General features: G+C 46.9%; 2 protein-coding genes across 2 annotated transcripts; both read left to right on the top strand.

The window, feature by feature from the left end:
* The first annotated feature begins 552 nt into the window (after positions 1-552).
* LOC120383614 (olfactory receptor 14C36-like) lies at positions 553-1128 on the top strand. Its single transcript, XM_039501766.1, has one exon. The coding sequence runs from the start codon at positions 553-555 to the stop codon at positions 1126-1128; it is 576 nt and encodes a 191-aa protein (XP_039357700.1).
* A 15396-nt stretch (positions 1129-16524) lies between these two features.
* LOC120383615 (olfactory receptor 14A16-like) lies at positions 16525-17445 on the top strand. Its single transcript, XM_039501767.1, has one exon. The coding sequence runs from the start codon at positions 16525-16527 to the stop codon at positions 17443-17445; it is 921 nt and encodes a 306-aa protein (XP_039357701.1).
* Positions 17446-23899: the final 6454 nt, after the last annotated feature.

Here is a 23899-nt window from a genome sequence, read left to right on the forward strand (position 1 = left end):
AGTGTAAATCAGGAGTAACTCCATTGGAGTCAGTGGGGCTGTTTTCCCCAACCTCATTCCCATATTACACCAATCTTCACAACCTAATGGTCTGACTCAAGTAAATTATGGTGGTTTTCACAAAAAGAGTTATTTTTACTGATCTAATGCTGTCCCTTGCTCTCTTCCCTCCCTCCGCAGAAATCAAACAATATCCTGAGAAAGAAAATGTCCAACCGAACTACCTTGACCGATTTCCTTCTCCTGGGATTCTCTGAAGTTCGGGAGCTGCAGATTTTGCACTTTGTGGTGTTTCTAGTGATTTACCTGGCAGCCCTAATAGGGAATCTTCTTATCTTCATGGTTATAGTCTTCGACCACCACCTTCACACCCCCATGTACTTCTTCCTGATGAATTTGTCTGTCATAGACCTTGGCTCCATCTCTGTCATTGTCCCCAAATCCATGGCCAACTCACTCAAGAACACCAGGTCCATTTCCTATGCTGGATGTGTTGCCCAAGTCTTTTTCCTTCTCTTCTTGTTGGAAGCAGATTTTTCCCTTCTTACCATCATGGCGTATGACCGATATGTCGCCATCTGCCAACCACTGCAATATGAGACAATAATGAACAGCAGAGCTTGTATCCAAATGGCAGCTGGTGCCTGGATCAGTGGGATTCTTTACACTGTGCTACACACTGGGAACACGTTTGCATTGACCTTCTGTGGAGGCAACATGGTGGATCAGTTCTTCTGTGAAATCCCCCAGCTGCTGAAGCTCACCTGCTCTGACTCATATCTCAGTGAAGTTGGGGTTCTTGCTTTTAGTATATGTTTGTTCTTAGGCTGCTTTATTTTTATCATTGTGTCATATGTTCAGATCTTCAAATCAGTGTTGAGAATCCCCTCTGAGCAAGGCCGGCATAAAGCCTTCTCCACCTGCCTCCCTCACCTCATTGTGGTCTCCTTGTTTTTTTGCATTTCTAGCTTTGCCTACCTGAAACCCACCTCCAGCTCCCCATCTACTCTGGATCTTGTGATGGCTGTTCTCTATTCTGTATTGCCACCAATCATGAATCCAATTATCTACAGCATGAGGAACAAGGAGATCAAAGCTGCCCTGAGGAGACTGACTGGGTGTAGGTAATTCACCAAGAATTCATTTCTGTCTTTATCTAATAAAAGTTTGCTTACTTAGTATCTGTTCATTTAATGTCAGTGATTTCCATGACCACACAGCTTGCACACAACCAGGTCTGATTCTGATCTCTGTTGCACCAATGGAAATCCAGATTAACTTCGCTGATGTCACTGCTGCAGGGGAGATTTACACCAGTAGAAAACCTTGCCCAGTTGTGGAGTTAAATGGGTGTAAATTGTGTGCATAAAAGGAATTAGACTTTCATTCCATGTCAAAACAATACCTGTTACACTGGTTGGTCACATGCACCCAATCCATGGCCAGTGAAAACAATGATGGGAGTTGTCTTGTTTGTGTGTATAAATCAGGAGTGGTTTCATTGGAACCAGAGGAGTCAGACTGGGGTAGTGGAGAGAAGACATTTGGGGTAGATCCTCAACACATCAATGTAGTTACATTGACTTTGGTGGCTCTAAAATGATTTGCAGCATCTCTGGATCTGAGCTACTGTATATCTATTGCCACCAGCTGGTGACAGGACACATTCTTTTATAAACCACCATTCGTGGCCTAACCATTACAGGGGGAGCCTGGTTTACATGTACATTTGGGCATGTGAGTGATGGAGTGACTGGCTAGAAATTACAGGGAGGTTCTAACCACCAGTTGGGCAAGGTTCTGGAGCAGCCTCTAAATAGAAGTTGTGGGGGGCAAGTGATCAAATTCATTTTCAGAGACAGCTGGACACATGTCTGAGTGGGACTGTATGATGGGGCTGCTTGTGATGGTGGAGGGCAGGGCTCAGCAACCCTGGGTCTCACTTGCAGCGTATGTCTTATGTTTCTAAAAGTTCATGCTTCAGGGTTTCGTCTGGCCACTGGCAGGGGTCAGGAAGGGATTCCCCCCAAAGTGTATTCTGGGAGGGTTTTTTTTTAATCTCTGAAGCATCAGGGCGGCCCTAGCTGGAGATGGAACATTGGGTGGGATGTGCCAGGGCTCTGATTTTTCACTGAGCCATTATCTCTCTCTCTTGGGTCTTTGGCTGGCTGGTTCTTGCCCACATGCTCAGGGTCTAACTGATCATCATGAGGTGGTCAGGAAGGAATTTACCTCCCGATCAGATTGGCAGGGACCTTGGGGGGTTTCGCTTTCCTCTCCAACATGTGGGGCGGATAACTTGCCATGATTTTCTGCATGTATCTCAATCATTTCCCTGCCATTGTGGGGGCCTCGGGCACTGGTGCACCTCAGTCTCTCCTATTCTCTGCCGGTGGCACAGAACTGTCTAGTTTCCAGAGGGCTGCGACGCTTTGGTCTAATTTCAGTTGTTGGGTTTGGTGTGCGGGTGCCGGATGGTGTTGGAGTACAGCAGGTCAGACTGGATGATCTGGTCGTCCCTTCTGGCCTTGAACTCTATGACTCTGTGACTTTATGGATGTGCAGGGACGGGGGAGAGGAGAAGGGGCCTGTAGCAGGGTGGACCCCTGCTCTGGCCCTGAAGGGGTTAAAAACAGCCCTGGGAAGCGGCCGAGGCTCAAGAAAACAGCCTTTAGGCTGGGCTGATTGGGGAAGTGGTTGCAGCTGGGGCCATGCCCCAAACTGAGCCCCAGTGCCTTATAAGAAGGCCAGGGAAGCCAGAAGCCCAGACAGTCTCCTTCTGCCTGTAGAGGGAGAAGGGCCTAGGTGCAGGGAGCTGACACAAAGTACCTGAGAGTGGAGCAGGGCTGAGGAGCTGGGGAGCTCTAGCCTGGAAAGCCCCAGGTTGCAGCCTAGCAGAGGGCAGCCCAGGGGTAGGCTAAGGCAGCAGGTCCAAACCCTCCTTGCCAGTGATGAGTAGGCTGATACTGCAGTCTGCCCCATATACTGAGGCAAGGTGGGGATGGAGGGTGGGGGTTCCCAGAGGAGGGGAAATCTCTGAGAGAAAGGGGTTAGTGCCAGGGGGCAGCACCCCCATGTAAAAGGGCACCGGGTCCAGGGAGGGACACGGGGGGGCCTGAGGACAGGCGGATCACCAGTATGCAGAGGGCGCACCTGAGCTGGAACAGAGCTAATTCCCAGAGTCACCAGCAGGAGGGGCCGCAGGTGTGAGTCTGACCTATCTACAGGGCCACACAGAGAATATACACGAGTAGCGTCCATAGCTTTGCATTAGTACAAGTGTCTGTGAGGCACTGTCCTCCTGGCTGAGGGAGGTGACTCCAGCTCAGATGGAGCCCTTGACCCGTATAGTTGTGCAGTGTCACTGTATAAACCCCAGCCATGGGCAGTGTGTGTGTTATGAGGCCCCTCTGTGCCCCACCTAGAGGATAGGAGGCTGTTCCAGTGGCTGTCAGGCAGCCTGGCTGTTCAGCTCAAGCTGTAGAAACTCGTACTTTGGGTTTAGATAACTATGGTTGAATCCCCCAGATGCCAGCCTAGATTAGATGGTGATCCTCACATATGTGCAAGTGGCTTAAGAACTTAAGGGGACCTTATTCCTGCAATAATCTGAGGCTGATGTTGCCTACCAAGCTACTGCAGAACAGCAACGGGAGTGAGACCTAAGAGGGGAGGGAGTCCCTAGTGAGATAAGGGGCAGGTTTATTCCAGGATGATCTCAGCCATGCCCATTCCTAGTCCCTCTGCACCTTGGAGAGGGAAGATGCATGGCACGGGCAGGGGTGTGTGTGTTGCTCTCAGCTCAGGTTGGTAGAGCTTGTCAAAGAAACTTGTCATTGAGAAATGGTTTCCTCAACCTGTTTAGTATCAGAGAGGTAACCGTGTTAGTTTTGTTCTGTAAAAGCAGCAAAGAATCCTTTGGCACCTTATAGACTAACAGACATTTTGCAGCATGAGCTTTCGTGGGTGAATACCCACTTCGTCAGATGCCAATAGGTATCCTACGAAGTGGGTATTCACCCACGAAAGCTCATGCTGCAAAACGTCTGCTAGTCTATAAGGTGCCACAGGATTCTTTGCTGCTTTTACTCAACCTGTTTGTGACAGATACTGCTATGTTTTTAGCTGAGTTAAACAATCTGCCAATGGCTTGTAAAAATGTTCCCCAACTCTGCCCTCAACTAGTTTGGCCACTGACGCATTCCCAGAGTACCGGACATTCTGGCACTCCTGGGAAGGCTGTGGCCCCATCCACCAGTGTGACCATGCCTGCCTCCCTAGTCCATGATACTGGACAAAACCACGTCTGGTTTTCTCTCAGTACCAGACAGGGGACAAGCCACACAAAAGGAGATTATCCAGTTTAAAACAATATGAATGGCCATCTACCTCAACCCACCATGCTCACCCCTCCCGAACAGCTTCTACACAGCTTCCTAGATACCTCCTCTACCAGAAATATGTTCCAACAAACTGAATCTCCTACATTTTGTCCCAGAGGCACTGGTGGTGGGTATATTGTCCAACAGTGAACATTGTGGCTCCACGGCTGGTGTAAGGATACTCTGCGCCCCAGGCAAAACTTCCACCTTGTGTCCCCCACCCTCCCCACAGAGCATTGATTATAAACTTTCAAAATGAATACTGCATAATTAATACAACTTTGGCTTGAAACTTTATTAATTTTATTATTTATTCTACATATTTAATGAAAATAAATGAATAACCAGGCACGGGAGTGCAGCAGGGGTTGGCTGGAGACAGGGGGTGCGGGGCTGGAGGCAGAGTAGGAGGTGTGGGGCTTGCTGTGGGCAGGGCGGGGGGATAGCAGGGGCTGGCTGGAGACGGGGGGTGCGGGTCTGGCTGGAGGCAGGGGGTGTGGTGTTGGCTGGAGGCAGGGCAGGGGGTGTGGTGTTGGCTGGAGGCAGGGCAGGGATGTGGGGCTGGCTGGAGGCAGGGGAGTGTGGGGCTCAAGGGAGGCAGGGCAAGGGGGGTGCAGCAGGGGCTGTCTGAGATGGGGTGTGAGGCTGGATGGAGGCAGGGGTATGTGGGGCTGGGTGGAGACGGGGTGTGGGGTTGGCTGCAGGCGGGGCAGGGGTGTGGGGTTGGCTGGAGACAGGGGGTGTGCGGCTGGCTGGAGGTAGGGCAGGGGGTGTGGGATTGGCTGGAGGCAGGAGGTGTGGGGCTGGCTGTGGGCAGGACAAGGGGTGCAGCAGGGGCTGGCTGCAGAGCTCACGGGAGTGGGGGTGGGGTTGAGCAGGGGTGGAGGCCCTGGGGAAGAGCCAGAGCAGCAGGGAGCAGCGCAGCGCCCCCGGCTGCCAGAGGAGGAATCACATCACTTCCCGGACGGCCGGAGCTGATCAAAGCCGCAACATGGGGTGAGCATCCCAGACGTATTGGGCACCACTTTTTGCCGCCCTCATTTCTTGGCGCCCTAGGCGGCTGCCTAGTTTGCCTAATGGTTGCACCGGCCCTGTGCGGCTTCCTTCTGGAGTAGGGCCTAATGGAGTTAAAAGATTCCTTGGGAACTTGTGTTTAACATCTCACAATTCTTAGAAAATCACAGCTCTGGAATTAGACCAACCTCCTGTCTTCTTCGTAGACATGACGCCTCCGGGTTAGCTGTCATACACACTGTCTTGGACAAGTTCATTTGCTTTATAGGTGAAAAGAAGGATTTAGTTCTCCAGAGCTCTCAATTAAGGACCAAACTAACAAGATACTGAAAGCAGGCTTAGAATTTTAAAGGTCCCTAGAGAATTTGGACACAATTATAAAAAGTAAGCAGCTTAAGGCAAAGTACACACTAAAGGCAATAGCCCCAATCTCACTGAGATATGAGTCATAGCAAGTAGGTTCTGGGGGATTTCACAGAAGAACTGACCCATTTAATTGTCTCCACAGAAGATTTTTGCAAACGTGTTTCCAGTTTGCAGTTCAGAGAACCCCACTGATCCAGGTACTGGCTGCCATTTGGACACAAGGCCTCCTATTCTTGATCTCCTTGAAGTCCACCTGTTCTCCATGTCAGGATAGATACGTTTTGGTTGCTTGGTTCAGCTCTCACCCTGAATTTAAAGGCACTAGTCTACAAAACAAATTCTGTGGGCTATCAGCTTTCCTGCTTACTCAGTTTTACTATTTGGCAGCTACTCCTCTGAGACAGAAATAAGAATGGATGCAACAGCATGTGGGGGGTTGAAATTAATGAATTTTGACAATATTTGTGTTACCCAGTCTTTCTTAAAGCTCTGTTTTCAATTAAGGGTGGTCAGAAATTTTCTGCTTATATTGTTTTCAAAGGAAAATTGTGTTCTCAATTAATCAAATTTTCACAAATATCTCACGTATCCTCAAATACTGTGAAAGACCCAGGCCAGCTGAGAACAGCAGAGTAGTCCTGTTGGTATCTAGGGAGTGGGCGGGCCCAGCTACTGCTAAAGGACCTCCCCACAGCCTAAGAGGAGGATCCATAGGTCCATGATACCAAATAATTGTGGGGGACAACCAATGAAATAACAGGAACGGGAGTGAGGTCACAGGGCTAAATAAAGGGAACCTGATGGTGGCACTGAGCAGAGAACCCTGGACAATGCCCACTGCTCCTCGAAGGCGTCAAGGGAGCCAGTGGACACTGCCCAGAGGAACTCTGCCTGGATGCGTGAACAGACGGAGGAGCGGAAATAGGCCCCACAGTTGTAGGAAATCCGGTTGGCCAACCTCCTCTCCCCGGTGTTGTAAATGGCCATTTTGACCAGAGCTAGGAGGAGGATGACAAGGATGCCTTGCGACTTTGTGGAGCCACGGATGGGGAGTGCGTAGATGAACAAGTGAGGGGAAAAGTGCAACCAAAAACATAATAATATATCTAAGAGGAGCCAGAATAGGGGCTCAAAAGCAGAGGATTAGAAGGGAGGTATACTGGCCACTGGAGAAGCAGTTTTCTGTTCCCTGAGTGACAAGAGCAGGGGCTGCTCCAAGCCAATGAGAACAGCTGACTGCAATTAACCTGCTAAGAGTTCCGTGAGGCAGTTAAGCCCCTGACTTTAATTAAGGCCCCTCTGATGCTATAAAAGGACTCACTCCAGTCACTCCAGGGGGAGCCAGAGGAGAGGAAGTGTGTGTGTGAGGAACTGGGAGCAAGAGGCGTGCAAGAAGCTTAGAGTGAGTAGGGATATTGGTAGATGACTGAGAAGTACAAGCATTATCAGACATCAGGAGGAAGGTCCAGTGGTGAGGATAAAGATGGTATTGGGAGGAGGCCTTTGGGAAGTAGCCCACAATATTTTAGCTGTCATGTAACTGTACCAGGAGCCACTCTAGACAGCTGCAGTCCCCAGGTCCCTGCGCTGGAACTCAGAGTAGAGGGCGGGCCTGGGTTCCCCCCAAACCTCCCAACTCCTGATCAAACAGAGGAGGAATTGACCTGGACTGTGGCTTCTACCAGAGCGGAAGGTCTCTGGGCTGTTTCTTGCACAGGACCCACCAAGGTAGAGGAGGAACTTTGTCACCATACATAGCAGAACTGAAAACCGATGGGTTTTTTTGGGTGGATTTAGGCAGAAAAAAATCAGTTTTCTGCAAATTTTAGCTGAAAATGTTTGTTTCTCACTTGCCAAAACATGAACAATTGTAGATTTTGGGGAATTCTATGAAAGCCCCCTTTTTTTTTTTTTATTTATAAAAACAAATGATAGACTCCAGATGTTTGGTTGACCTGATAGCAAAAGTCTTAAAGATTGCCAAACATAATTCAAATGTATGTGCTTAAATTAGCCCTGTACCTGTGCTTGTCGTATGCTTGAACACTGGGCCTGCTCCCCCCACAGAATGCCACATTGGTACAATTTAACTACATCCCCTTTTACAGCCCCTTCACACTTGCACACAGGAGACCACCTAAACTCTACTTCCCCCTATCCCTCATTAAACCCACAGTCTGCTCTCATATCCCCCCTCACCACTGAGAAGATGACCCCAGGGCCCTGCTACTGACATGCCCTACACAATTCTGTATTGACATGATGAAGACGGGACCCTCAAGGGACACATGCACCTCTTCCCTTTGGTCACACATGGGGTGCGGGGTGAGACCAGATCTCCCCATATTACAAGCACAGTTCTATGGCACTCCTCAACTAATCCCCAAAGTTCCTCATATCACAAATACACCACTCTTCTCCCTCCACCATTCAAGTCAGCTGCAGCTAACACAATGAATGCAGCTAGAGTTTAATACAGAGAATTCCATGGGGCTATTGTCAGCTGACCGATAGATGGCTGGCACAAACAAAACAACATGAGAGTGCTTTCACTTAAAGTTAAACTTTACTAGTCTCAAGCACTTACATACGTCCGCAACAAGATTAGTAAAACACCCACAACCCTCGATAATTACCGAAGCTGAGTGTGGCTCTCGAGTGGCACAGTGGCAGCCTATCTGCTGGTAGGGAATAGAAGATGCATCCGGAGGAAGAGACCAGTCCCAAAGAGTCCCCAGACGAGTCCCCTTATTTATACATTAGTAATAGAATGACATGTCCCTTAAAGAAACCTTGTTAAGTAAGCAGTTTCAATGATCAAGCAAGAGGCTCCTTCTGATTATTGAATAACCAGGTGCGTTTTTTTTTCCAGAACTTGCTGCCTTGAGACCTCAATAGACATTCCTGGGGCATATCCTACTGTTTTAAAATGCATGTATCAACAACTTCAACACAATTCTTATAAGAAAGTATGCAGGGTCAAGCTGCCCTTTCTATGGCACCCAACCCCCCCTCCCCTCCTGCTTTGGTCAAGGTGAGATTGCTGAATGGCCAATTTACAGCTTCCTGACTAGGCTTCCTATAACAATAAGCCATAGTGGTTTGAAACACTTTACTGGTTTGCCAAAGTCTCCCCGTAGAGTATGAGTGTGTATATTAATTCTCTATTTCTTGACTTTCCAACGTTTAAATTTTGCTGTACGACACAATATTCTGGAAGGGTCTGAACTATCACTGGGAAACTCTGTGTTAACAAAAGATTTTGCTTTTTCTTTTATTTCATTTTAATTTTTTCTGCTATTTATAGCTAGATTGGTCAATCAATTCGTATCTGATTTGCACTGGGGTAAATCTAGAGTAACTCTACTGACTTCAGTGAATTTAATCTGGATTATTACCACTGTAAACACAACATTTTCTATAAAATAGATTGCACATCCCATTCCCATGGAGACAATAATGTCATCATTTGATTATATCTGTGAGGAAACACAGAATGAAACCATGGTAATGGGAGAAATCTGGAAATTTTATTTTTGGTGAATAACCTCCAGTTAGTCTCTTCAAGGTACTTTTTATCTCTTTGTTCCTCACGCTGTAGATGATCAGACCACACGGCTACAGAGTGGGGACCGAGTGGCTAGGCAGGCAGTTCTGCAGAAAAGGACCTAGGGGCTATAGTGGAGGAGAAGCTGGATATGAGTCAACAGTGTGCCCTTGTTGCCAAGAAGCCTAACAGATTTTTGGGCTGTATAAGTAGGAGCATTGCCTGCAGATCGAGGGATGTGATCATTCCCCTCTATTTGACATTGGTGAGGCCTCATCTGGAGTACTGTGTCCAGTTTTGGGCCCCACACTACAAGAAGGATGTGGAAAACTTGGAAAGAGTCCAGCAGAGGGCAACAAAAATGATTAGAGGTCTGGAGCACATGACTTATGAGGCTAGGCTGAGGGAACTGGGATTATTTAGTCTGCAGAAGAGAAGAATGAGGGGGGATTTGATAGCTGCGTTCAACTACCTGAAAGGAGGTTCCAAAGAGGATGGATCTAGACTGTTCTCAGTGGTAGGAGATGACAGAACAAGAGGTCATGGTCTCAAATTGCAGTGGGGGAGCTTTAGGTTGGATATTAGGAATCACTATTTCCTAGGAGGGTGGTAAAGCACTAGAATGTGTTACCTAGGGAGGTGGTGGAATCTCCTTCCCTAGAGGTTTTTAAGGTCAGGCTTGACAAAGCCCTGGTTGGGATGATTTAGTTGGGGATTGGCCCTGCTTGAGCAGGGAGTTGGACTAGATGACCTCCTGATGTCTCTTCCACACCAGTTATTCTATGATTCATCAAAGGAGGCACCACGGAATAAAGCACACACACGACAAGATCCAGACCTGATGGAGAGTAGGAGGTGTGCATCATGTAAGCAAAAGCAGCCTTGCAAAATAACAAGGAGATCACAATGAGGTAAAGAAGACTGGTGGAGAAGGCTTTATGCCAACCCTGCTCAGAAGGGATTCTCAGAACTGTTTTGAAGATCTGAACATATGACACAATCATAAAACCAAAGCATCTTAACCTGAAGAATATGTTAAAGTAAATAACCACAGTTTCACCAAGGTACAGGTCAGAACAGGCCAGCTTGAGTATTTGGGGATTTCCCAGTAGAACTGAGCCACCATGTTGCCTCCACAGAAGGTTATTGGAAACATGCTGCCAGTGTGCAGTGTAGAAAAGAGAATTGCAGTGATCAAGACACTGTCTGCCATTTGGAAAACAAGCTCTCCTGTTCATTATAATCTCACTGTGCAGTGGTTGGCAGGTGGCGCTATATCAATCCTATGCCATGATGGTGAAAAAAGCAAAGTCAACCACAGTGAAGAAGATGAAGAGAAAGAGTTGGGAAATTAATCCACCATAAGAAATTGACCTGGTGTGTAGTAGGGATTTGGCCACAGACTTGGGAACAGTGAGGGAGATGGATCCCAGATCCAAGATGGACAGATTCATCAGGAAGAAGTACCTGGGGGTGTGAATGTGGTGGTCAAGCACTACAAGGATGATAAAAAGGAGATTCCCTTTCAGGGCTACCAGGTAAAGCTCCAGAAACACCACAAAGTGTAAAATCTGCAGCTCCCGAACCGCAAAGAATCCCAGGAGAAGGAAATCGGTCACAGTGGTTCAGTTGGACATTTTCTTCCTCAGCACATCATGTCCTGCCTGTGGAGGGCAGGAGAAGGGCACTGCTCAGGATTAGAGTGACAGAGGAAATGATCCTGATTCTCTTTCTCTAATATACTCTAAAATAATTTGGCGTGTTTAGCCGAGCAAAACACCAGCTGAGTGGGGATGTGGTCACTTTCTATAAATAGATCAGGGAGATAAACACTAGGGAGGGAGAAGAGCTATTAATGCTAAAGGACAATGCTGGTACAGGAACTAATGCGGATAAGCTGGCCCTGAGTAAATTTAGACTGGAGATGCGAAGAAGGTTTGTCCCCAGTAGAAGAGGGCTGAACAAGGGCTGACAATTATTCCTTAAAAAAAGAAAACCAAGCAAACAAAAAAAAAAAGACAACAACAAACTTTAGATACTACTTTTTAAAATAAAATGCAAATAAAATATATATATAAAATGTATGTATATAATTTTGATTGATAATATTGATGTTTATCATTAAGCATGACATGAAAATATACAAAGTCAATATCCTTAAGTCAAACACTCATAAATTCTCAAACTGCATTTTTCTTACTTTGTCTCGCTGGAAATGTTGATTGTTGAAATATTTTTTCACTGGCTTGTGTGTGTATGGTGAAATCAACATTTGCCAATATATACTGATAAAATCTGATGCTTCCAAGACTACTTATAGAGGTAGCAATGGAAAGAGCATTGCAGACGCAAGAAAAGACCATAACAGTGAACTATTACTTTAGTTTTCCTAAAAGATTAAAGCTGTTATCTGCTCTGTGCATAATTCTCATTCCAATGTTGCACGTGAATAAGGAATAGTAAACCAGGGTGTGTGGTTTTTTTGTTATTTTTAATATTGAAGTCCTTGATCTATATTGTCCTCTCCATTATACCAGTTTTATGCCACCATAACTCCACTGATTTCAGTGGGGTTACACCACTGCCAAACTGGTACAATAGGGTGGACAGGCAAAACTCACAGTGGAGGAAATTCTGATCTTGGGGATGAAGCCAAAATATCTCCAATGACTTGAGCTTTACTCTGGTGTTATTGAGATCCCAGTTTGGCCCAACCAGTCTTGCTTGATTAAACACTGATAAATAACTCAAAAATTGGCACCTAAATAGGCTCGTTCTGCAATTTATAACTATAGATCAATAGATCAGCTGCCTATATTCCAAACCCAGTTGTCTTCTCTCACATACCTGGGAGAAAGGTAAAAGTGCTACCCAGAAATAAGGACCTGGACACAATACACGGTGTGAATATTCCTCTCATTCACAACAGGCAACTGACCCCACAGCATCTCAAAGGTGGTAAGAAAAATGAGCCACCACACTGCTTTGGCCTCACTCTAGGAGAAGGCAGGCCCTGTGCAGATTTTGCAGATCTGCCACTTTTTCACCAAAGATAGGTAGTAATAATAATATTGGATGTGTTCCAAAGGCAATATAAATAAATACAATCATGTAGGAGAAATGACATCAGCCCTATACATTCCTCAAATATCACAGTGATGGATATATGTAGTTGAGACAGAAGGTTCAAGACAGTGGGGCAACAGACTATGTACAGGAATAAAGGAATAGATCATGCAAGTGCCTCAGCACCAAGAAGCCAGCAGATTTCCGATGGGTTCCCATGTTTCCATTTCAGTGCTGGGGAGCTGGTTGTGGGAGGGGTTTGTAGACATCCCCTCCACACTGTGCATTGCCAATTCTCAGCCCAGAGCATTTGTGGAAACTGATGCCAAACTCAGTTCTGGTTCCTTGTTTTGTAACATCACTATACACAGTACACCATCTAAACTGGGACATAAAGGTGTTGTGTTTGTGTGTGAGAGCCAGTGAGCGTGTGTCTACGATTGTTTTTGTGCTGGAGGAAAGAGTGTGTTTGGTGCATTTAAGCTGGTGTGTCAGAGTGAGTGTGTGCATGTTGGATAGTGTATGTGTGGCTGGTTGTTTGAAGTGTGAATTGAGCATCATGGTGCGTGTTTGTGCATCAGTCTACGGAAGATACTGCATGGATGCTTGTGTGAGTGTTATTAACAGACCAGGTATGTCTAACAAATGTTCATATGCAAAGCAATTGGACAGGTGTGCTGATGGGTTTTTTTTTTTTTTTGCAGGTAAATATACTTTGAGCACTGAATAAGAGGTAACCAAATATCTAAGTATCTATCTGTCCTCTGTCTATTTTGCTGAATATGTAATGGTCCATTTGCAGCAGTTGACAAGAAGTTAAGAGGACAGGGAGTACATTGATGGAGAAGGGATAGCTCAGTGGTTTGAGCATTAAACTTCTAAATCTAAGTTTTTAAGTTCAGTTCTTGAGAAAGGCTACTTAGGGATCTGGGGCAAAAATTCATCCTGCTAGTGAAGGCAGGGGGCTGGACTCAATGACCTTTCAAGGTCCTTTCCAGTTTTAGGAGATTGATATATCTCCAATTATTAGCTTAGGGGAGGAATAGACACAGGGAAATAGTGTTACTTTGTCTAATGACCCATCCACTCCTAGTCTGAATTCAAGCCTAATTTAATGGTGTCCATTTTGCAACTTTATTGCAATCCACCAGTTTCTCGTTGAAGTCTGTTTTTGAAGGGTTTTTTTGTTGGAATATTGCGACTTTTAAATCTGTAATCGAGTGACCAGGGAGACTGAAGTGTTCTCTGAATGGTTTTTGAACATTTTAATTCTTGACGTCTGATTGGGGTACATTTATTCTTTTACATAGAGACTGTCCAGTTTGGCCAATGTACATGGCAGAGGGACATTGCTGGCACATGATGTCATATATCACATTGGTAGATGTTGTAACTATTCCAATTACTCCAAGTTCTAACTCTTATCCCAATTGAAGGGATGACAACTTTGGAATGGAGCGGTGAAGTGATTGAAAAAAGTCAGGGGAATAGTTGGGATCAGATCTCAGGACACCTTGGACCTTAGCTTTTTATTAATTAATTATCTGATATGAGAGGCTCATTATATTAGGTAAGACACTGTCTTCGCCCCAGGGACCGTCAAAGGGTGGGAGGAAAAAGACAGCCCCAGGGAATGACTTTCCCAAGATAACACAGCAGGTCAGCGGCAGGGCTAGGAATTGATGAAAGCCATCTGGAGCACAGTCCTGTGTGCCCACAGTGTTTGCCTCACAATCTTTCCTCTAGACCCTGCTGCCTCCTTGGAATTGTGATTATTTTAGTTTCTGGAAACTCTTCAGGGAAGTAGAGGGCAAGAGAAATTAATTGTTGCCTCTGGGCAGTTGAGGGCTCCAGGCAGTGAGTCCCACAAGCCCATAGAAAACAGACATGCATAAATCACCTTCCTGAAGCACCAGCCTTTTTGACACACAGCTCATCTGCAGACAGCACAGATCTCAGTGTACTTCCAGCAGCTCACCCTCAGTGCGGTGGGGGAATGACCTCTCATAATACAGTGATAAGGGCATTAGATAGAGAGATTGGTGGCTAGAGCAGTGTGTATGAGGCTAGAGAGAGAGGGGTAATCAGTTGCTGTATGTAGCTGGAGGAGAAAAGACATCTCAGGCTGGGAAGATTCCACACAGACCAGCACCGTAAGTTTGCTCTTGCAATTAAATATATTTGGGAGTTACACAGTGGCACTTTAAGGATGAAATTGTGAGTGACAACAACTTTTTTTTTCATAGTTTCACTCTTAGCTCAATTTGGGCATGGGAAACTGAGGCAGTCCAAAGAACTTACCTTAGGAAAGAGAGGGCAGAATATCTGTGCCTCAGTTTCCTTCTATTGGGAGTAGGGAAATTGATGAAATTGACACCCATTTTTTAGAATGGATTGAGGATTTATATTAAAGTAGTCAAAAATTGTGACAAACACTATCAGCTTGTTGATACTTTTCTCTCTGTATATATTAGTTTGTTGTTATTGCTATCTACCTGTCTGTTTGTACTTTTCTCTCTCAATTAGTTGTTTTTATTTCTCTATCGGATAGGTTTTGTTAATTCTGTGTTTCTCTTGCACTCTCTGTATCTGTTCTTTTCCTACCTGTGTCTCTCTCTTTGTTGTTCTATCTATCTATCTATCTATCAATTTGCGTCTAGTTTTCAGTTTATTGTTACTTCTATTAAATTGCTGCAAGGGCAGTTGAGTCAAGTGGGTTAGAGTGGTGTGGATTAGGAGCCAGTACTCTTGGGTTCTATCCCCAGCTCTAGAAAGGGAGTGTGGTCTAGTGGGTAAGAGTAACGGGAACAAGAGCAAGGCATCCTGAGTTTCATGTGTGGCTCTGGGTGGAAATTCAGTCCAGGGTGGAGAGGAGAGGAACCAGAACTGAAGGTTCTATTTCTGTCTCTCATAAGGACTCTGGGACAGGCACCCCTCATAACTTCAAGCTAAGTGGTTAGGGCACTCAGCTGGCTTGTGAGAAACTCAGTACCTCCCTCTGACTGATGATGAGAAAGGGTTTGAATTCCCACTTTACAGGAGGGTGCCTGAGTCGCTAAGCTAAGGGCTGTTCTGAAATGAGACTGTCTCAGTCTCTCCTGGTGAAGCTGCTCCACTCTGTATCAATAATTAAATACTGATTGCAGCAGAGACTTGAACTCTTCCAGAGAAAAGGTGAGTGACCCAAGTACCATGCTGGAGAATTCTTCTCACTTGCGTTCGTTAGCCCAATGACTCTCCATTGTCACTCTTGGCAGTCATTGCTGATGGCAATGGAAAGTCACTGGGACAGAGGCTGAGATACAGTCTGATGCAGTCATTAGAGGAGGGTTCTGGGAGTCATGACACCTCACTTGTGTTCCTAGCTCTGGGAGGGATTGAGTCCAGTGGGCAGAGCCAGAACTCCTGGCCTGCATTTCCAGCTCTGAGAGGGGTGTTGGATTGACTGAGTTAGTGCAGAGGGTGAACTGGGAGTCAGGACTCCTGGGTTCTCTTCCAAGCTCTGGGAAGGAGTTTAGATGAATAGTTAGAGAAGCAGGAGGGAACCGGAACATCTGTCTCTTGAAATGAACATGAAACTCCAGCTGGAAGAAGGGGATGGCGTTTCAGAGTTACTGTCTGTATTCTCGACTTGATTTCATTGTGTAATTGTGGCAGGGTTCAGTCACCTCCATGTGAGATGCTGCTCCAGTTTGGAGCAGTATAAAGTGGGAGTAATTCCATGGCATGCAATGAAATTACCCCACATTTGAAGGAGTGTCCCTGACAGCAGAATCTGGTCAGACAGACCCCTGATTCTCCATGGTAAACTGAGATTAGTGACATTTACACAACGTTATTCGGCGTTTAACAACCTCGAAAGAAATTGTTCCTCATTCTCCTCTCCATCACACTGGTGTAAATTAGGAGTAATTGCACTGGTGTCCATTGAGCTCATTCTACTTTCTCTCTCCCCAGTGTAAATCAGGAGTAACTCCATTGGAGTCAGTAGGTATGTTTTCTCCATACTCATTCCCATATTACACCAGTCCTCTAACTTAATGATATTAAGGTGTTTTCTTAAAAAGGAGAGTTATTTTATTGATCTAATCCTGGCCCTTTCTCTTTCCCCTCCCTCCACAGACATCACAAAATGTCCTGAGAAAGAAAATGTCCAACCGAACCACCTTGACCAAGTTCCTTCTCCTGGGATTCTCTGAAGTTCGGGAGCTGCAGATATTGCACATTGTGGTGTTTCTAGTGATTTACCTGGCAGCCTTAATGGGGAATCTTCTTATCTTCATGGCCATAACATTCGACCACCACCTTCACACCCCCATGTACTTCTTCCTGATGAATCTGTCCGTCCTAGACCTTGGCTCTATCTCTGTCATTGTCCCCAAATCCATGGCCAACTCCCTCATGAACACCAAGTCCATTTCCTATGCTGGATGTGTTGCCCAAGTCTTTTTCCTCCTCTTCTTGCTGGGAGCAGATTTTTCCCTTCTTACCATCATGGCGTATGACCGATATGTCGCCATCTGCCAACCACTGCACTATGAGACAATAATGAACAGGAGAGCTTGTGTCCAAATGGCAGCTGGTGCCTGGATTGGTGGAATTCTCTACTCTGTACTACACACTGGGAACACGTTTGCATTGACCTTCTGTGGAGGCAACATGGTGGATCAGTTCTTCTGTGAAATCCCCCAGCTACTGAAGCTCACCTGCTCTGACTCATATCTGACTGAAGTTAGGATTATTGCATTTAGTATATTTTTATTCTTAGGCTGCTTTATTTTTATCACTGTGTCGTATGTTCAGATCTTCAAATCAGTGTTGGGAATCCCCTCTGAGCAAGGCCGGCATAAAGCCTTCTCCACCTGCCTCCCTCACCTCATTGTGGTCTCCTTGTTTGTTTGCATTTCTAGCTTTGCCTACCTGAAACCCACCTCCAGCTCCCCATCTGCTCTGGATCTTGTGATGGCTGTTCTCTATTCTGTATTGCCACCAATCATGAATCCAATTATCTATAGCATGAGGAACAAGGAGATGAAAGCTGCCGTGAGGAGACTGACTGGGTGTAGGTAATTCACCAAGAATTCATTTCTGTCTTTATCTAATAAAAGTTTGTATAAATCAGGAGTGGCTTCACTGGAACCAGAGGTGTCAGACTTGTGTAAGACTGGGGTAGGGGAGAGAAGACAATTGGGGTAGATCCTCATCCCCATCTGTGTAATTCCATCGACTTTGGTGGCCCTAAAGCAATTTGCAGCATCTGTGGATCTGAGCTACTGCTTCCAATGGAGCTGCAAATCCATTGCCACAAGCTGAGGACTGGGCCCACTGTCTTATAAACCACCATTCGTGGCCTAACCATTAAAGGGGGACAAGGAGCCAGACAGTGTCAGCGGGGCTTAGATGTACATTGAGCATATGAGTTGGAGAGACTGGCTAGAAATTACAGGGAGGTTTCTAACCACCAGTGGGGCAAGGTTCTGGAACAGCCTCTAAATAGAAGTTGGGTGGGGCGGGGGGCAAGTGACTGAATTCATTTTAAGAGACAGCTGGACACGTGTCTGAGTGGGATTGTATGATGGGGCTGCTTGTGATGGTGGAGGGCAGGGCTCAGCAACCCTGGGTCTCACTTGCAGCGTATGTCTTATGTTTCTAAAAGTTCATGCTTCAGGGTTTCGTCTGGCCACTTAAAGGGGTCAGGAAGGGATTCCCTCCCAAAGTGTATTCTCGGAGGTATTTTTTTTTAAATGATTTGCAGCATCTCTGGATCTGAACTACTGTATATCTATTGCCACCAGCTGGTGACAGGACCCATTCTTTTATAAACCACCATTCGTGGCCTAACGATTACATGGGGAGCCTGGTTTACATGTACATTTGGGCATGTGAGTGATGGAGAGACTGGCTAGAAATCACAGGGAGGTTCTAGCCACCAGTTGGGCAAGGTTCTGGAGCAGCCTCTAAATAGAAGTTGTGGGGGGCAAGTGATCAAGTTCATTTTCAGAGACAGCTGGACACATATCTGAGTGGGATTGTATGATGGGGCTGCTTGTGATGGTGGAGGGCAGGGCTCAGCAACCCTGGGTCTCACTTGCAGCGTATGTCTTATGTTTCTAAAAGTTCATGCTTCAGGGTTTTGTCTGGCCACTGGCAGGGGTCAGGAAGGGATTCCCCCCGCAGTGTATTCTGGGAGGGTTTTTTTTTAATCTCTGAAGCATCAGGGCAGCCCTAGCTGGAGATGGAACATTGGGTGGGATGTGCCAGGGCTCTGAGGTGGCACTGAGCCATTATCTCTCTCTCTTGGGTGTTTGGCTGGCTGGTTCTTGCCCACATGCTCAGGGTCTAACTGATCATCATGTGGTGGTCAGGAAGGAATTTTCCCTCCACTCAGATTGGCAGGGACCTTGAGGGGTTTCGCTTTCCTCTCCAACATGTGGTGCTGATAACTTGCCATGATTTTCTGCGTGTATCTCAATCATTTCCCTGCCATTGTGGGGGGCCTCGGGCACTGGTGCACCTCACTTTCTCCTATTCTCTGCCGGTGGCACAGAACTGTCTAGTTTCCTGAGGGCTGCGAAACTTTGGTCTAATTTTAGTTGTTGGGTTTGGTGTGCGGGTGCCGGATGGTGCTGGAGTACAGCAGGTCAGTCTGTATGATCTGGTCGTCCCTTCTGGCCTTGAACTCTATGACTCTGTGACTTTATGGATGTGCAGGGATGGGGTAGAGGAGAAGGGGCCACACTGAGGATACACATGAGTAGAATCCATAGCTTTGCATTAATACATGTGTCTGTGAGGCACTGTCCTCCTGGCTGAGGGAGGTGACTCCAGCTCAGATGTAGCCCTTGGCCCGTGTAGCTGTGCAGTTTCACTGTATAAACCCCACCCATGGGCAGTGTATGTTATGAGGCCCCTCTGTACCCCACCTAGACGATAGAAGGCTGTTCCAGTGGCTGTCAGGCAGCCTGGATGTTCAGCTCACGCTGTGGAAGCCTGTAATTTGGGCCCTAGATATCTCTGGTTTTACCCCCCCACCCGGGTGCCAGCCTAGATTAGATGGTGACCCTCACATACATGCAAATGGCCTGAGAACTTAAAGGGACATTATTCCTGCACTAATCAGAAGCTGATGTCTGCCTACAGCAGAACAGCAACAGGAGTGAGACCTAAGAGGGGAGGACTCCCTAGTGAGATAAGGGGCAGGTTTATTCCCGGATGATCTCAGACATGCCCATTCCTAGTCCCTCTGGACCTTGGAGACGGAAGATGCATGGCATGTGCAGGGGTGTGTGTGTTGTTCTCAGCTCAGGTTGGTAGTGCTGGTCAAAGTAACTTGTCATTGGGAAATGGTTTCCTCAACCTGTTTGTGACAGATGCTGCTATGTTTTTAGCTGAGTTAAACAATCTGCCAATGGCTTGGAAAAATGTTCCCCAACTCTGTCCTCAACTAGGTTGGCCACAGACGCATTCCCAGAGTACCGGACTTTCTGGTACTTCTGGGAAAGCTGTGGCCCCATCCACCAGTGTGGCCATACATGCCTCCCTAGTCCGTGATACTGGACAAAACCACGTCTGGTTTTCTCTCAGTACCAGACAGGGGACAAGCCACACAAAAGGGGATTATCCAGTTTAAAACCATATGAATAGCCATCTACCTCAACCCACCATACACAACCCTCCCGAACAGCTTCTGTACAACTTAATAGATATCTCCTCTACCAGAAATATGTTCCTGCATTTTGTCCCAGAGGCACTGGTGGTGGGTATATTGTCCAACAGTGAACATTGTGGCTCCACGGCTGGTGTAAGGATTCTCTGCGCCCTAGGTGAAACTTCCACCTTGTGTCCCCCACCCCCACCCCTCCCCCCAGAGCATTGATTATAAACTTTCAAAAATGAATACTGCATAATATGGCATTGTTCATTAGAATTAATACAACTTTGGCTTGAAACTTTATTAATTTTATTATTTAGTCTACATATTTAATGAAAATAAATGAATAACCAGGCACAGGGGTGCAGCAGGGGTTGGCTGGAGACAGGGGGTGCAAGTCTGGCTGTGGGCAAGGCAGGGGGTGTGGGGCTGGCTGGAGGCAGGGAGGTGTGGGGCTCGAGGGAGGCATGGCAGGGGGGTGCAGCAGGGGCTGTCTGGAGACAGGGGGTGTGAGGCTGGATGGAGGCAGGGCAGGGATGTGGGGCTGGGTGGAGACAAGGAGTGTGGGGTTGGTGGAGGCAGGGCAGGGGGTGCAGCAGCGGCTGGCTGCAAGCAGAGCAGGGGGTGTGGGGCTGGCTGGAGGCAGGGCAGGGGTGTGGGGCTGGCTGGAGGCAGGGCAGGGGTGTGGGGCTGGCTGTGGGCAGAGGGGAACCACTCCTTGGCGGCCCAGCTGGGACAAAGGTCTCTGCACTTCCCCCCGCCGGTGAGTCCGGCCCACCCCTGCTGCAGAGCTCTGGGGTGTGGGTGTGGGGCTGAGCAGGGGGGGGGGCTCTGGGGCAGAGCCAGAGCAGCAGGGAGCAGTGCAGTGGCCCCGGTGGCCGGAGGAGGAATGACATCACTTCCCGGCCGGCTGGAGCTGATCAAAGCCGCAGCACCAGGTGAGCATCCCAGACATTTTGGGCACCAGTTTTTGGCACCCTCAAATCTTGGCACCTTAGGCAGCCTCCTAGTTTGCCTAATGGTTGCACCGGCCCTGTGTGGCTCCCTTCTGGATTAGGGCCTAATAGAGTTAAAGGATTCCTTGGGAACTTGTGCTTAACATCTCAGGACTCTTAGAAAATCACAGCTCTGGAATTAGACCAACCTCCTGTCTTCTTCGTAGACATGACACCTCCAGGATAGCTGTCAGACACACTGTCTTGGACAAGTGCATTTGCTTTATAGGTGAAAAGAAGGATTTAGTTCTCCAGGGCTCTCAATTAAGGACCAAACTAACAAGATACTGAAAACAGGCTTTAGAATTTTAAAAGTCCCTAGGGGATTTGGGCACAATTATAAAAAGAAAGCAGCTTAAGGCAAAGTACAAACTAAAGGCAATAGCCCCAATCTCACTGAGATATGAGTCATAGCAAGTAGGTTCTGGGGGATTTCACAGAAGAACTGACCCATTTAATTGTCTCCACAGAAGATTTTTGCAAACGTGTTTCCAGTTTGCAGTTCAGAGAACCCCACTGATCCAGGTACTGGCTGCCATTTGGACACAAGGCCTCCTATTCTTGATCTCCTTGAAGTCCACCTGTTCTCCATGTCAGGATAGATACGTTTTGGTTGCTTGGTTCAGCTCTCACCCTGAATTTAAAGGCACTAGTCTACAAAACAAATTCTGTGGGCTATCAGCTTTCCTGCTTACTCAGTTTTACAATTTGGCAGCTACCCCTCTGAGAAAGAAATAAGAATGGATGCAATAGGGTGTGTGGGTTTGAAAGTATTGTATTATTGACAATATTTGCACTACCCAGTCTTTCTTAAAGCTCTGTTTTCAATTAAGGGTGGTCAGAAATTTTCTGCTTATATTGTTTTCAAAGGAAAATTGTGTTCTCAATTAATCAAATTTTCACAGAACATCACAGGTATCCTGAAATACCGTGATAGACCCAGGCCAGTTGAGAACAGCAGAATAGTCCTGTTAGTATCTAGGGAGTGGGCGGGCCCACCTACTGCTAAAGGACCTCCCCACAGCCTAAGGGGAGGATCCATTGGTCCATGATACCAAATAATTGTGGGGGACAACCAATGAAATAACAGGAACGGCATTGAGGTCACAGGGCTAAATAAAGGGAACCTGATGGGGGCACCTAGCAGAGAACCCTGGACAATGCCCACTGCTCCTCGATGGCATCAAGGGAGCCAGTGGACACTGCCCAGAGGAACTCTGCCTGGATGCGTGAACAGACGGAGGAGCGGAAATAGGCCCCACAGTTGTAGGAAATCCGGTTGGCCAACCTCCTCTCCTTGGTGTTGTAAATGGCCATTTTGACCGGAGCTAGGAGGAGGATGACAAGGATGTCTTGCGACTTTGTGGAGCCACGGATGGGGAGTGCGTAGATGAACAAGTGAGGGGAAAAGTGCAACCAAAAACGTAATAATATATCTAAGAGGAGCCAGAATAGAGGCTCAAAAGCAGAGGAGTAGAAGGGAGGTATACTGGCCACTGGAGAAGCAGTTTTCTGTTCCCTGAGTGACCCGAGCAGGGGCTGCTCCAAGCCAATGAGAACAGCTGACTGCAATTAACCTGCTAAGAGTCAGGTGAGGCAGTTAAGCACCTGACTTTAATTAAGGCCCCTCTGATGCTATAAAAGGACTCACTCCAGTCATGCCAGGGGGAGCCAGAGGAAAGGAAGTGTGTGTGTGTGAGGAATTGGGAGCAAGAGGTGTGCAAGAAGCTGAGAGTGAGTAGGGATACTGGTGGAGGACTGAGAAGTACAAGTGTTATCAGACGTCAGGAGGAAGGTTCTGTGATGAGAATAAAGAAGGTGTTGGGAGGAGGCCTTGGGGAAGTAGCGCAGGGAATTGTAGCTGTCATGCAACTGTACCAGAAGGCACTCTAGACAGCTGCAGTCCCCATGGCTCTGGGCTGGAACTCAGAGCAGAGGGCAGGCCTGGGTTCCCCCCAAACATCCCAACTCCTGATCAAACAGAGGAGGAATTGACCTGGACTCTGGCTTCTACCAGAGCGGAAGGTCTCTGGGCTGTTTCTTGACCCACAGGGTGATGCGAGGCAAAGAAATCTGCCAACAAGCACAGGACCCACCAAGGTAGAGGAGGAACTTTGTCACCATACATAGCAGAACTGAAAACCGATGGGTTTTTTTGGGTGGATTTAGGCAGAAAAAAAATCAGTTTTCTGCAAATTTTAGCTGAAAATGTTTGTTTCTCACTTGCCAAAACATGAACAATTGTAGATTTTGGGGAATTCTATGAAAGCCCATTTTTTTTTATTTTTTTTTTATAAAAACAAATGATAGACTCCAGATGTTTGGTTGACCTGATAGCAAAAGTCTTAAAGAGTGCCAAACATAATTCAAATGTATGTTCTTAAATTAGCCCTGTACCTGTGCTTGTCGTATGCTTGAACACTGGGCCTGCTCCCCCCACAGAATGCCACATTGGTACAATTTAACTACATCCCCTTTTACAGCCCCTTCACACTTGCACACAGGAGACCACCTAAACTCTACTTCCCCCTGTCCCTCATTAAACCCACAGTTTGCTCTCATATCCCCCCTCACCACTGAGAAGATGACCCCAGGGCCCTGCTACTGACATGACCTACACAATTCTGTATTGAAATGATGCAGACGGGACCCTCAAGGGACACATGCACCTCTTCCCTTTGGTCACACATAGGGTGCGGGGGTGAGACCAGATCTCCCCATATTACAAGCACAGTTCTATGGCACTCCTCAACTAATCCCCAAAGTTCCTCATATCACAAATACACCACACTTCTCCCTCCAACATTCAAGTCAGCTGCAGCTAACACAATGAATAAGCTAGAGTTTAATACAGAGAATTCCATGGGGCTATTGTCAG

The sequence above is a fragment of the Mauremys reevesii genome, linkage group 15 (genome assembly GCF_016161935.1).
Source record: "Mauremys reevesii isolate NIE-2019 linkage group 15, ASM1616193v1, whole genome shotgun sequence".
In the NCBI taxonomy this organism is placed as follows: Eukaryota; Metazoa; Chordata; order Testudines; family Geoemydidae; genus Mauremys; species Mauremys reevesii.